Raw genomic sequence first — 14,849 nt, forward strand, 5'->3', positions numbered from 1 at the left:
TAGGCACTGAGTCACCTCCTGGTCGGTCCCTTCATTCCTACAGGACCCATGATCAAGGTCAGATGTCTCTGTGGGTAGGGGGGAAGCGGGAGGGTCTGATGCTGCTGGGGGCACAAACACCATGGCATTGAGCTTTGCATAGTGTTGTATTTGGAAGTCTCATGACTGTTCCTGCTTCAGGGGGGAGTGGTCAGCAGCAGCTGCTGCTCAGCACGCTCTGCTCTCCCTGCTGGCTCAGGACTGGCTGCAAGGAAATGAACACAATTGTCTTACTTCCACAGAGACCAATGTGGACTGCTAATCACAGTGTGGGTTTCCCAAGGTGGTGCAGACCTAGCCTGTTTTCATTGTGTATTGATCCTGTGGTCAGCGAAGGTTCTTGTGAGAAATGACTATTTCAAACAGTGGGCCTGAGTTTTCTTTAGAATAAAATAAACTAAAGCCCAAACTGCTAGTCCCCAACACAGAGGGTCCTGCTTGGTGGATGGGCAGGTGAAAGGCACATGGAATGCAGAGCCCTGGGCAGTTGATTTAACCTTGCTGGGTTAGTCTCTCCATCTGTAAAATGGGCATGATATTACTTCTTTACAGGAAGATCATGAAGTTGCAATGAGGTAGTGTGTGCAAAATCACTTGACTTGGCCTGTAGTTGGGCTTTAGGGTAATTTGGACACATGAGGACACTACTGTGAACTGAATTGTGTCCCCCCAAAATGCATATGTTGAAGCCGTAACCCCCAATGTAACTATATTTGGGGAAAGGGTCTTCAGGAGGAATAACAATAGCCCAATCATATAGGACTGTGGCCTTATAAGAAGGAGATCTCTCTCTTGCATACGCTTTCTCTGCCATGTGAGAACACAATGAGAAGGAGACTGTCTACAAGCCAGGAAGAGAGCCCTCACCAGAACCCAGCTATGCTGACTACTTGGATCTCAGACTTCCGGCCCCCAGAACTATGAGAAATGGATAGTTCTGTTGCTTAAGCCATCCAGTCTGTGGCACTTTATTATGGCGGCCCAAGCTGACTGGATGAAAGAAGACTGAAACAACTCAGTGGATCTGGGAAAATTCCATGCCTGTGCATCTATCATCTCTTGCAGTAGACCCAAAGCACCTTGATATCCAGTATCACACGTTATTCCTCATTGTAACTGGAGGCCAACTGGTCCAGCCAAAGGTTTTCCAACTGCAGTGTTCTATGGAGGGGTGTGGGCCACCACACAGAGCTAGGTGGAGGAAGAGGTGAATGAGTTGGCTTTGAATGCTCTTTCCTACCCTTTCAGCCAGAAGAGTTGTGAGTTTATCTGTTTCCCATATTGGGCTTTTATGAAAAATCTTATTAGAAAAAAGCAGCTCCACAGCTAGGAGAAGAGGTGAAACCACAAATTGGATCCAACCCTTCATGTTACAGATGAAGAATTTGAGGACCAGAGAGGGAAAGGGCCTTGCCCACGCACAGATGGCCAGTGGCAGAATACTCTATCCCCAGTGGCGCTATGGTCAGGCACCATTCTTGTTAACAATTCTTGTTATGTGAGTGAAAAATACTGGCTTTCTCAAACGCTATAATTTGGCTTTCACTGTCTAAGAAATGGGGATAAGAAAGGGCTTATAGGGGACTTCTCTGGTGGCTCAGTGGTTAAGAATCCACCTTGCATGCAGGGGATGTGAGTTCAATCCCTGGTTGGGGAACCAAGATCCCACATGCATGCATGCTGAGTCACTTCAGTCATGTCCAACTCTTTGTGACTGTATGGATTGTAGCCTGTCAGGCTCCTCTGTCCATAGGATTCTCCAGGCAAGAATACTGGAGTGGGTTACCATGCCCTCCTCCAGGGAATCTTCCTGACCCATGTCTCCTGTGTCTCCTGCATTGCAGGCTGATTCTTTACCACTAGACCCACCTGGGAAGCCTAAGATTTCACATGTGATAGAGAAAGTAAGCCTGTGCACCACAATTAGAGAGTCTGTGAAGTGAAAAGTGAAAGTCATTCAGTTGTGTCTGACTCTTTGCAACCACATGAACTGTAGCCCGCCAGGCTCCTCTGTCCATGGGATTCTTCAGGCCAGAATACTGGAGTGGGTAGTTGTTCCCTTCTCCAGGGGATCTTCCCAACCCAGGGATTGAACCCGGGTCTCCTGCATTGCAGGTGGATTCTTTACTGTCTGAGCCACGAGGAAAGTCCAAAAACACTGGAGATGGTAGCCTATCCCTTTTCCAGGGGATCTTTCTGACCCGGGAATCCAACCAGGATCTCCCGCATTGCAGGTGGATTCTTTACTGTCTGAGCCACGAGGAAAGTCCAAAAACACTGGAGTTGGCAGCCTATCCCTTTTCCAGGGGATCTTTCTGACCCGGGAATCCAACCAGGATCTCCCGCATTGCAGGTGGATTCTTTGGTGCACCACAACAAAAGATCCCACGTGACACAACAAGATCCTGTGCGCCTCAACTAGGACCCAGTACAGCTGAATAAATAAAGATTTACAAAAGACAAGTATAATTACCAAAAAAAGGAAAAAAAAAAAAGAAAGGCTTATGGTCACTACTGGCAGTCCCAAAGAAACTGCAGGCTCAAAAGTCCCTGTGGGGTCTCATGCCCACTGCAGGAGGCCAACGGTGAACTCTGCCAGGGACACGCAGGAGAACCCTGGCCAGACCAAAGAGTCACCAAAGGACATTACACATGAGCCAGTAAGTCACAGCAGTTTCTGAGGGAGAAGGTTTCTTCTTAGAAAGACACAGCTGGTGAGCATGGACCCTGACCCTCTGAGAGTCTTGGTGGTAGAATGATGGACTTTTGTGATAGGCCCCTCACTTGCTGACTTCTTTTCTACCTTCCCTTCTTTTCCTTCCTCCTTTTCTTCAGCCACTAAATTTATGTTAACCATTACTGCAAACCCAGGTGTTCATTTCATCACTGGCAATCAGTTCTTGTCCTTGGGGAAACCTAATTAGGTATTACAGGACTTTTGATGTTTCCATGGAAACCTCCATAGTAATGGTGTACATGCAGAATATATGCTCCAGGGAGTTTGGAAAAAATACATATATATTATTACTGGATTTTAAGAAAATCTTTAATTTTTTTCCTCTTGCTTTTTTCCTGCATATATATTTTTTAAATCATGGAAATTTTCCCTGGAGTTTTTCTCCCACAGAGAAAACAGTAGAGAACACAAAGGGTCTTTTCCATCTTCTCTCCTTTAATTAAAAAAAATTGATAGTTGTACAAGAATGAAACTTTTTTGGATCGGTCAGAAAATGTCTAAGAAGGATCTCCCCTAACAGCTGAGAACATTTTGAGAAAAGATATTGCTTAAATAACTTGAAAGGCTTCAAGTCTTTCAAAATAGAATGGGGAAACGAGCAAATTCAGTGAATCTAGTCCAGACGTATTTACACTAAAAAAATAAAAGGCGGGTTCCCTGGTGCAGTTTCCTCTGTTAGGTTGATAGTGGGGGCTTCAGGACAGTCTCCTTGTCTCCCTGTCAAGACAGCCTGTTCCCAGCCCTGCAGCTAACACATGGTGGGCTCCAGAGCTTGTACGTGAACCGACCTCTCCTGGGTGACCAGATGGCCCTTCAGGGTTGACTCCCATGGGGAGCTAGTGAATCACATGATTGCTCTGTGAGAAACTCCAGTGAGGGAAGTGTGCAGACCTGGTCCGACTGAGGTGGGGATGCAGATGGAAGGTGCAGAGAGAGAGAGAGAGCCTGTTAAGCACTCTCATGCCACAGCTAAATTCAAAGGTTCTGGAGAACCCATCAGTTACTGAACTATTTTCTTTGACACCTCTAATTGACCACTCAAGGATGGAATGTCCACAGTGACCTCTTTGGTAGCTGCCAGCTGATCAATTTACCCCCCAGATTTGCCAAGAAGATTCACTGCTCCTAAGAGTCCCTGCAGTTTTTCTCTTCCACACACGATAAATTCTGTTTTGCTTTTGTTCCTTGATTCAGTCTACCAGTTGACTTCCACACATGTGAGAAACATATTGCATGCAAAATAACTCAAATGCTTGCAAATTGATTTTTTAAATGCTTTGAGTTTTCTTTGATATATGAAATGATGTGTCCCCTATGTGGTGTAGGGGTCAGGGAAGCTGGCATGGCCCTTGATCATGATCCCCTCTTCATCCAGTTGCCCAGTTATTGAGATAGACTGGCCAGCCCTGTCTGATTAACCATGCTGGCTGGGAGGGTGGGAGTGGAAGTTCCTTCTACGGGCTGTGGCCTGAGAAGCTGAAAGGGAAATGTTGGACATGGCAGGCAAATCACCCAACATGTAATATGTGTGTTAAGTGAAGGTGTGAGTTAGATTTGTTTATGTATTAGTTTTGTTGCATGACAAAGCACACCCCATATTAATGACTTAATAATCATTTAGCTCACGATTGTGTGGGTCAGCAGTCGGGGCAGGGCTCAGCATGGTAGTTCTTCTGCTGGTCTCACCTGGGGTGAGCTTCTGTCATGCAGCTTGTCGAGGAAAGCCTCACTCTTACGTCTGGCAGCTGTGTTGGCATAGGTTGGAGTGACAGGGAATGTGGGGCCCAGTATTACAGCAAGCCCTGCTGCACTGATCTTCTCCAAAGGTCACATTCTGTGTCATATTCTCTAAGACCCCGCTGGCCAAAGGAAGGCAAATGGCCAGCTTCAGATTCAAGGGCTTGAGAAATGGACTGTACTTCTTGCTGGAAAGAGAAGCAAAGTCACACATGAAAGGAATGGGAGGAATCAGTGGTATTGTGTTAGCACAACACCAGGTTTGTCTGATACAGGCCTTCGAAGCACTACTAAATCCCTGTCTTGCCCAAGAAGCTTTCCATGACGGTCCCTTATCGTGTCTCTTGTATGCTGGAGTTAACTGAGATCATGAGCTGATTCATGGGAATGTGTCTGATTCATATTTATATCACCACAGTTTTATCACCTAGTTGATTCTAAAAAGAATCTTAAAAGAATTGAGGTATAACTGACAAATAAAATAGTATATATTTAAAGTGTACAATGAGATGATTTGATACAAGTACACATTGTGAAATGATTACCACAGTCAAATTAATTAACATCTACTGCCTCACATTGTTACCCTTTTTTTTTTTTTAAAGAACACTTAAGACCTGTTCTCTTAGCAAATTTCAAGTACTAGTTGGTTCTTCCTAATTATTTTATTGAATTGAGGTGAGTTGAATTGAATTGGTTCTCCTTTCTAATTACAAGCTCCTTGAAGGCAAGTTTGGAATTGCTCTGTCACATAAAATCTCCCTCCCAAAGCTCTTGGAATTACACCAACTGGCTGAAAAATCCCACAGGCTCTTAGCACCAGTTAAGTGGCAGAGGATCAAGTCTGGAGCCAGCTCTGTTCAGGATAGTATCTGGTGTAAGAGCAGCACTTGCAGATGACCCCAGGTTCTGGCACCAAAGCATTCCATTTTCAGGCTGGCCAAACCCCAAAGGAGTGGAATCACTGTTGGAGGCTAAGGAGGCAGTAAGACTCAGCAGTTTGGACAATGTGGCATTCCTTCCCCACTCAGGAGAAACCTGGGCAAGGTCAGGAAGGAAGAGTGTTTGTCACAGAGCTGAGTCTTCTGCTCTGTGACAGCTCAGAGCAGACTTCCCCTGCTCCCCACAGGGCCCCGTGGCACCCCATGCCAGATCCTGTCCATGTCACATCAGAACTCTTCCAGAATTTATCAGGGCGACCATCAGACTACTTTAGAACTAGATCTGGGTGACTGAGACCTAACGAGAGGGGAGGACAGTCCTATGCCAGAGTCACCTTCCCCTCTTGGTCTAGCACTGCTCCAGTACTTTCTAAGGCTTGGATATCACCTGGGACCCTTTATTCCAAATTGGACCACCCCCTGGGAATAGGAGGGTATCCTTCTCATGGCATAAGATAACTCGTCAGGTACTCCATTAGTCACAGGCTTAGCAATGAGTTTTCTACATGAGTTTCCTTTGTGGGTGGTTAACAAGGGCCACTGTCCACCTGTCCTTTTCTTCACGTGACATAGTCACTCACTCACACACCTCTTTATTCAGTAAAATTCTATTGGCTGTACCAGGACCATCCTGGCCCTTGGAGAAAGTTGAGATGAGCCAGGCATGAGTCCTGTCCCCAGGGAGCTCACATGCCTCGAGACCACAAATGAGGTCTGCAAAGAACAAGGGCTCAGAATAGAGCACAGAAAGACTTCCCTGGTGGTCCTGTGGTGAAGAGTCTGCCTGCCAATGCAGGGGACACGGGTTCGATCCCTCGCCTGGGAAGATTTCCACACGCTGCAGAGCAACAAAGCCCATGTGCCACAACTAACTGAAGCCAGTGTGCCCAGAGCCTGTGCCCTGAAACAAGAGAAGCCACCACAATAAGCCTGCACGCCACAACGAGAGTAGCCCTCACGTGCTGCAACTAGGGAAAAGCCTGTGTGACGACCCAGCACAGCCAAGAATAAATAATAAATTTTAAAAAAAACAGGGCACAGAATAAGGGATCGTCAGAGTGGAAGGCGCTTCAGGGCTCATCCAACCTATCCACCTATTCCTAAGAGGAGGAAATCAAACCCAATATGGGGGAGTCTAATCATCCAGGGTCACACAGTCAACAGTAATTATTGATTCACTACACAAGAATTTACCCAACACCTATATGTGCTAAGAGCTGGGCCGGCACCAGAGATTCCACAGCAAACAAGGCAGCTAGGACCCCCCTATCCCTTTTTGGGTCACAATTCGGGTTACATTTTGGGATCACCCAAGGAAACTTAAGAAAATTCCCAATGCCAGAGCCTCATGCCTAGAGTTTCGGATTTACTTGGTCTAGGGTGGGCCAGAATGTGGGTCTTTTAAATAAGCTTTCCAAGTGATTCTTGCAGACAGATCAAGAAACACTGCTCTGGGCAGTGGGTGGAGAGGTGGGAAAGAGATAGATAAAAACCAAGCTGTTGTTCAATAGCTAAGTCGCATCCAACGTTTTGCGACCCCGTGCACTACAGCATTCTAGGCTCCCCTGTCCTTCACTATCTCTTGGAGTTTGCTCAGATTCCTGTCCATTAAGCTGGTGATGCTATCTAACCATCTTATCCTCTGCTGCCCCCTTCTCCTTTTGCCCTCAATCTTTCCCAGCATGAGGGTCTTTTCTAATGAGTTGGCTCTTGGCATCAGGTGGGCCAAGTGTTGGAGCTTCAGCTTCAGTCCTTCCAAGGAATACTCAGGGTTCCAAGTAAAGATGAATATGTAACTGAGACTTGTGACTTGTAAGGAATGAACAGGATGCTGAGTGAGGATGTGGCAGGGTAGGGTACTGTTATCTGCTTGAGTCTGAAAGGAGGGAGGCTACGCTTACAGAGCTGTGGTTCCAGGGGTCAGATGGGAGCAGGAACAAGGGTGTCCTCCTATGGGACAGCAAAGGAATCTTCTGGGCCGTACTGCCCACCCTGCTGACTGACAGACTCCTGCACTGGAGCCCTGTCTAGCAGAGGCTCTTGATCTTCAGCCTGGACTATATCCCCAGGGGCCCCCATACATACTGTCTCTCAGTGCCTCACAGGGATTAATAATCCCTCACATTTTGAGAGTACAGGTATCCCTTGGTATCCACAGGGGATTGGTTCCAGTAAACTCTGTGGACACCAAAATCTGAGGAGCAAGCTCAGTAAACTCTGTAGACACCAAAATCCAAGTCCCTTATATAAAATGGTATAGAACCCTCAGCCCTCTATATCCACAATTCTTCATCTGTGGATATCGATGGCCGACTGTAGTTCGTAAAGAACATTCTCTTGTTTATCTGTATTACTGGATCCTAATGCTAATCCCAAGAGATGGACAGGGTCAAGGTTAACAGTCTTATGACAAAGTAGTGGAAATAGGCATAGAGAAGTGATGGGGCTTGCCTACAATCTGGATCTCAGTCTAGCTAACCAGCCTCCAACTCCACTACTGTGTGTTGTTGTCCCCCTACCCAACCTTGTGCCAGGAAACTGTAGCAGAAGCAGGTCATGTGGGAGGAAAGTGGGGACACCACCCTGGTGCCAGTCCCTTCTCATCAAGCTGGGCAGAACTGCCGACCTGCCGCCACTTGAACATGGATGGTGTATACTCTCATTCTTCATCAGGGAATCCAAGGAACCTGCGACTCTGCCCAGAGTGAACCCCGTTACTATAGTAACCTGATGCCGTTCTTTCTTATAGGGCGGATGGTTTTCATTTTGTATTTGAAGAGTTTGGCCAGGCAGTCACGTTGCCATGGCTCGGCCTGTCGGTGGCAGTTAGGAGCAGAGGGAACCCTTTGAGCAGCCTCTAGGTCCCCCTAATTGATGGTGGAAACCTGTGTCTGGAAAAATCCTGGCTCAGCTGCCCTGAGGAAGGAGGGGGAGTCTCAGCTGGTGCTGGGCTGGTCCTCTCTCCTGTTTAGAGATCACGCCTTTCCAATTACAGCTGCCTGGGCTGAGGTCGGCCCCTCAGCCCCTTGCTCCCATAGTACCTTCTGTTAATAGTTCCCCTCCACGGCCTCATCTCAGGAGCCATGCTCAGAGCTGTTTCACTGCATCTTGAATGCCCAACCCCCAGGAGATAGAGGGCCTCCAGCATGTGTTTGTTGAATGCATGAATGAATGACCTTTTGTAGTTTATGAAGCCCTTTTATACCCATTATCTCCTCTATTCCACGTCATAGTTGTATGAGATCCCAGGGCAGGAGGCAGGGTAAACTGTGGTCCAGCAAGGTGAGAGCGCAGCTTGCACAGGCTGCCTCCCCTCCGTGAGCACTCCTGCAGCTTCGCCTGCCTCTTCACAGCCGGCTGAGTAGCCCAGTGCTTGCTCCTTGTGGCAGAGAAAATGGCACAGGCATACCCTAAAAGCAGGGCAGTCAGGAGACCCCTTATCCAAGTCATATGACTACATTGATTCACCTTGAATTTGTGTCACAGATCCCTTGATGGGCCCTTTTTACCCTCAGAGGTCCCAGGCATGGGTGTCACGGTTTTCTTTCCTGCATCCTGTTATTAGGATGGTGGTCTGTCAGGGTGGCAGTGAAGGAAGAAGAAGAGAAAAGTGCGTGGTGACTAACTTCAAAATACAACAGTTTTAAAAAAAATTATCACCACCACCAACAAAAGACAGCAGAAGGCTCCTTTGGCCCCAGCTGTAGAGGAAACAGCAGAACAGACAGAGGAAAGGGCCTCTACATCCCTAAACAACCTGTGAAGTGGAGCAAAGAGAAGGGGGGTTGGTGAGGAAGTCTCAGCTCAGCCTTTGACCAGCACGCTGACCCAACCTCTCTGTTACTCCCGTCATGCTGAAGGTTAAGTCAAACTTTCCCAGGTTAAATCAAACTTCTGCCTCCCAACCCTGGCCCCAACATTCATTTCTTTCTAAGGCAGCTGAATTTCTTTCTGGCCACGAATCTTTCCTGGGACTCGTGGGCTGCTCCTCTGGCCAGGTTATACCAGTGCATGTGGAGCCGGGCTCGTGCTAAGCTGGGGGACCCTGCCCCTGCCCCCTACCTTATGGGCCAGCCCAAGCAGCCATGCAAAGAATTGCTCTGCGCGGCCCTGGAGCCGGCAATGTGTGGGGCTGTGTAATGGGCAAACCAGGACAGAGCAAGCTGGAGAGGCAAGGGCCCAGCACAGAGAGGTCATGGCATGGGATAAACACTTTCATCACTTCTCAGAACTGAGGTACATGCCTGTCCAGGAGGCCCCCATGTCCAACACAGGCCCCTGGTCTCAGGCCTCACCCTCTAAGAATCAGGACCTTCGAATGTCCAAATTGGATCTTGGAGCCTCTCATTTTGCAGCGGAGACTGGGGCCACGGAGGGGAAGGACATGAGGCCCCCATGCATGGGGAACTCCACAGTGAGACCTCCTTGAGAATAAGCCAGGGCTTTCCTGGTGTGTGAACCCAGTGCTGAGCCCAGGCTGGGCGCACAGCAGGCGCTCAGTGAAGGCTTGTTTCAGCTGCTTTGACCGTCTTCCCTGGTACAACAGCAAGAATCTCAGTGTTGTGGAAAGAAGGTGCGGGCTGAAAGGGAGCTTAGACATCCCTGAGCCCAACCCTCATTTCCAGAAAGAGACCCCATGGATTAATAATGCTAAAAATAGCAATAACTAATACTTATGGAGCTGGTGCTAGGCAGGATTCCCGACACTTCATATATACTAGCCCATTGCAGCTTCATGGCCACCTCTATGCAGCAGATATTACTCTCACTGTCCCCAGAGGAGGAAACTGAGGCACAGAGAGGCTCAGTAACTGGCTCGAGGTCACAGAGCTAGTTAGTGTAGGGATCAGGATCCAGATCCAGGCAGTCTGGCTCCAGGGCCCTCAGCGCTAACACCCCGGCAGCTACTGAGAGCAGCGTGCCACCAGCAGACACTGTTCTCCCCTTGGGGAGAGGAGTCTGTGCTAGCCCCCATGAGTTCACTCACTGAGGAAGCAGAACCTTTTCATCTCCACATCCCCCTCAGGGCTCAGCTCAGGGCCTGGCAGGGGCCCAGGGACCTGTGTTCAATATAGTGAGCTGTGTGTCTTCTTAGTCATGGCACAGCCGGTTTAGGGGCCCCTCGGAGCTGGAAGGAACCTTGGGGAGCAATTTACAGAAATGGAGGCCCAGAGATTGACGTGTCTTAGCCAGGTCTCCTGACTCCCCGTCCAGGGCTGTCTTCACCCAAGCGAGGTCTCCAAAGAGGTTCCCCGGGGTGGATCAGCTGCCCCGTCCTCCTTCACCCCACTGTGTGCTTCCCTCCGGGCTGCGCTCACAGGCTTTCTGCTCCCACAGCTCTTCGTGATTGACAATGGTGCAGACGACTGGCGGATAGCCATGACCTATGAGCGCATCCTCTACATCAGCCTGGAGATGCTGGTGTGCGCCATCCACCCCATTCCCGGCGAGTACAAGTTCTTCTGGACGGCACGCCTGGCCTTCTCCTACACGCCCTCGCGGGCGGAGGCCGACGTGGACATCATCCTGTCCATCCCCATGTTCCTGCGCCTGTACCTGATCGCCCGCGTCATGCTACTGCATAGCAAGCTCTTCACCGACGCCTCGTCCCGCAGCATCGGGGCCCTCAACAAGATCAACTTCAACACGCGCTTCGTCATGAAGACCCTCATGACCATCTGCCCGGGCACTGTGCTGCTAGTGTTCAGCATCTCACTGTGGATCATTGCTGCCTGGACCGTCCGTGTCTGTGAAAGGTATTCCGTGGGTCCGGTTCTGCACTCACCTGGGGCCTCCCAGCACACCGCTCATGCTAGGATGAGGGCAGGGGGAGGGGCAGGGAGGCCCAGATGTATGTGGCCTGATGGAAGAAGCAGGCATGTTACCCAAACACCTCAGGAGAAAATGGGAAAGGGGAGGACCAAGTTGGGGCTGAATATGAGCTGCAGCGTTGAAACATTGGAACCAAGGTAAGCTGGGAAAAATGAATATATAATCTGCCTCATTTCTTGTTCTTTGTAAACCAGTATATCTCAAAGCATCCTGGGTATATCGTTACCCCTTTGGCATGTATAACTTTATAATTTCTGTGTTAACTCTCCCTCTTGGAGTTAAAGAATGCTCGCTAACATTTTAAAGGCTCTGAGAAGTCCTGCAGTAATGAAACTAGTTTAATTTTGTCCACTCCAGATTTTCTCAAGCATATTCACCCATAAGTCCTTTTCCCTGTACATTACTATTGATTCCTCACTACTCAAAAATTTGGTCCACAGACCCATCAGCATCACTGGGAACTTGTTAAAAAGAAGAATCTCAGGCCTCACCCCAGAACTACTGAATAGAATTTTCACTTTAACAAATTCACTTGTGATTTGTATGCTCCTTGACATTTAAGAAGTACTGCACAACCCACTCCAGTCTCTTGCCTGGAAAATCCCATGGATGGAGGAGCCTGGTAGGCTGCAGTCCATGGGGTCGCACAGAGTTGGACACGACTGAAGCGACTTAGCAGCAGCAGCAGCAGCAGCCCTGATGAACTGTACTTTGGGAACCATTGTTTAGGAGGCTGGTGGCGGGGCCATGACTCAGAAGTGACTGGTAGGAGAGGAGGGGTCGTGGCCTAATAGAGATTAGGGGTTCTAGGGCATCATGCCAGCGCCTCAGAACTGCCATCGTTGAGGCTCAAGTTTCGTCCATGGCTACCCCCTTCCACAGCCATCGCCAAGCTGCCCTTTCTGGCTCCTCTCCCTTTCAAGCTGGTTCTGGACATTCATTTTTCTCTGATTTTGTATGTGGAGTCTGAACATGAAGGTTAAAAACCTGGATTCTGCTCCTATGTAGCCATGAGAGCTTGAGCAAGTCACTTCACATCTCTGAGCCTCGGTGTCCTCATTTTAAAATAAGGATCACTTGAGATAGAAGGGAAGATCTATATTCACTTGAGAGAGGTAATTTTTAGTACGCTGGGAGGCCTGGTCACGCATCCTGTGTAATTTACTCAGATCCTGTAGTCATCCTTCATTCATCATCACTTAAAATTGTATTATCGAATATTCCATGCACCAGAGAAAACATGCAAGAGCATTCTGGAGGAGAGTTGGTCTAAAAACATCTCAGGTATGCACTGAACCACATTTCCCACCTATTTTGAAAATATTCTGTATGCAGACAGTTCCTTCAGATGTTTGGTCAGCAGACACACAGTCAAACAAAGAGCCCATTCTGCTGCAGCCGGACAGGGGCCCCTCCATACAGCAGGGTCAGTTTCTTAGAGCCAGTACCAAGCTGGGACACATTTCTTACATACAAAGCCCGAAGGACACACAATACCCATGTATTCAGAACCCCATCATTACTCAACAGCTGACATTATAACATCTGTTCTAAGTAGGACCATACCTCGCCAGGCTTCATGAACCTTCTCTGGTAAGCGGACACTCTTTCTACAATGGAGAAAGCATATGTTTGGGTTCCAAGCTCAAAGTCCTGTTAGTTGAGCAATATGGTGCCAGTCACTTAGGCCTTAGTTTTCTCATCTGCAAGCTGGAATTAATAATACCAACTTTTTAGGATTTGTTGTTGGAGCCAGATAACACATGTTAAATGTATACCGTAATAGTGATAGCAACAATTAATAATAATAACAGAGATCTCTTGATAACTCTTGGGAATCTTATTGGCTGCTTTTTAATAATTAGAACAAGCCTACTATAGGTAGACCTATGCTCTTCTTGTTTTCCTTTGTAATCGATCAAAGCTGAGTCTTCCAGCAACAATAACAATTGAATTTACATAGCCCTTTAAGGTGTTTGAAATCTTCCATGTTCTCAAATTGATCCTGTTTGGTGTGTATCATCACCTCATTGTCTCAGATGAGCAAACGTGGAACAAAGTACCAGCAAGTGAGTTCCATTGTTTATTGAACCTGTCAGAAGTATGGGTGATGATTTTTTATTGGACGATAAGCCTGCTTCAAAATGTGTAGCTTGCAAAGTACTCTGTTGCGCTGAATGACCCTCCATGGCCTCCACACTGGGACTGGGTTGACCTGGCCCCATCAGCCCGTGGGCCTCTGTCTGCAGAGATGACTGACATGCCCAGCTGAAGCCCAAGGCAAAGGCACAGAGAAGCAATGAGCAAATCAAAGTTCTCCTAAAGTTTCCCCTTCTCTTGTGAAAAGGCCCTTTGACCAGGAGGCATCTGCTTAGATCTCACATGAGGTATATTAAAACACATGTTGTCATCACCCCTGTTTCTTGGGCACTTTCCCTGTGCCAGTTCTGTGTGAACTAATTCACCAGCAACTCCATTTGCCCTCACAGTGGGCCTGTGAGAGTGCACTGTGGCTGTCCTCATTTTAGAGTGGAGGAAACTGATGTCAAGTGACTGGCCCGAGGAGCCAGGACACACGGAGCCAGAATTTGAACTTGCTTCTGACTCTGAACTTTATATTTGTCTCACCAGCCCAGGCCAAATGCTGCACTTACAAGGAAACTGTGGCCTAAACTCTCCTGGCGACGTTCCCGCTCCGAGCACCTTAAAGCCACTGAGACTGACGCTTACATCCCAGTCTGGCTGTTTGGCCTGCCTCCGATGTCTGTGCTCTTAACCATTTTGTCACCCTGTTCTCAGGGCCACCTTCATGTTAATTTCCAACTTATCCAAGTGTAGTTAGTGGATGCTGTGGTGGGCCACCCAGGGGTCCCCTCCCCACCCAGGCTCTCATTTCCTCAGCTGGGTTTGTTGGCCATGTCAGAATTGCTCTGGATGAAGGGAGCTGCCTCAGCCAGGGTCAGGCCTTCTGCCCAGGGCAGCAAGCATCCAGCAACTTGTCAGTATAGGAGTTTAAAGGCCCAGCCCCTCCATCCCCTGCAGGATAGCTCTGCAGGGCCTTCCCAGTTTCTGGACTCCTGTGGGATCACGGGATACTGGACCCTCTCCCCCTCCCCCGTCCTCCAGGCCCCACCCACCTTGATCCTGAATACAGGCCCAGCAAACCTTCCACACTCACATCTCAGCGGCTTTCCCAGGCATCTGACCTATGGAACTGTGAAAGCAAACACGAATAAGTATATTTTTTCCTAATCAGGCAAAGCACTGCTGTTACAAAGACCAAGCAATTTCTTTTAGAACCAAGCCCAAATGAGCATTGTCTTTCCTCAGTGTCAAATAATAAGCAAGACTGGCAGAGACAGGAATTAGTCAGCCAGAGACTGGACAGAAACTGGAGGCAGGGGCTGCTGTGGAGGCCCGGAGCCTCGGCCAGGGTGGGAGGACAGTGTGGGCAAGATGGTCTCGATTGCTCTCAGCCTGATGGAATGACAATTCTGTCACCTGAGACAGCAGAGAGGGTAAAGGACTTGCCCAAGGTCACATAGCAGCGTGACAGGTTCTCG

At 48.5% G+C, this 14,849-nt stretch overlaps 1 protein-coding gene across 4 annotated transcripts in view; it reads left to right on the plus strand.

Annotated features, from left to right (window-relative positions):
* KCNN3 (potassium calcium-activated channel subfamily N member 3) overlaps window positions 1-14,849 on the plus strand; it is a 172,439-nt gene that overhangs the window by 90,264 nt on the left and 67,326 nt on the right. For all 4 annotated transcript variants that reach the window (XM_055584115.1, XM_055584116.1, XM_055584117.1 and 1 more), the window contains exon 3: window positions 10,792-11,210. In XM_055584115.1, coding sequence (XP_055440090.1) covers window positions 10,792-11,210 — 419 coding nt within the window. The remainder of the gene's footprint in view (window positions 1-10,791; window positions 11,211-14,849) is intronic.

Source organism: Bubalus kerabau, chromosome 6 (genome assembly GCF_029407905.1).
Source record: "Bubalus kerabau isolate K-KA32 ecotype Philippines breed swamp buffalo chromosome 6, PCC_UOA_SB_1v2, whole genome shotgun sequence".
NCBI classification, from domain to species: domain Eukaryota; kingdom Metazoa; phylum Chordata; class Mammalia; order Artiodactyla; family Bovidae; genus Bubalus; species Bubalus kerabau.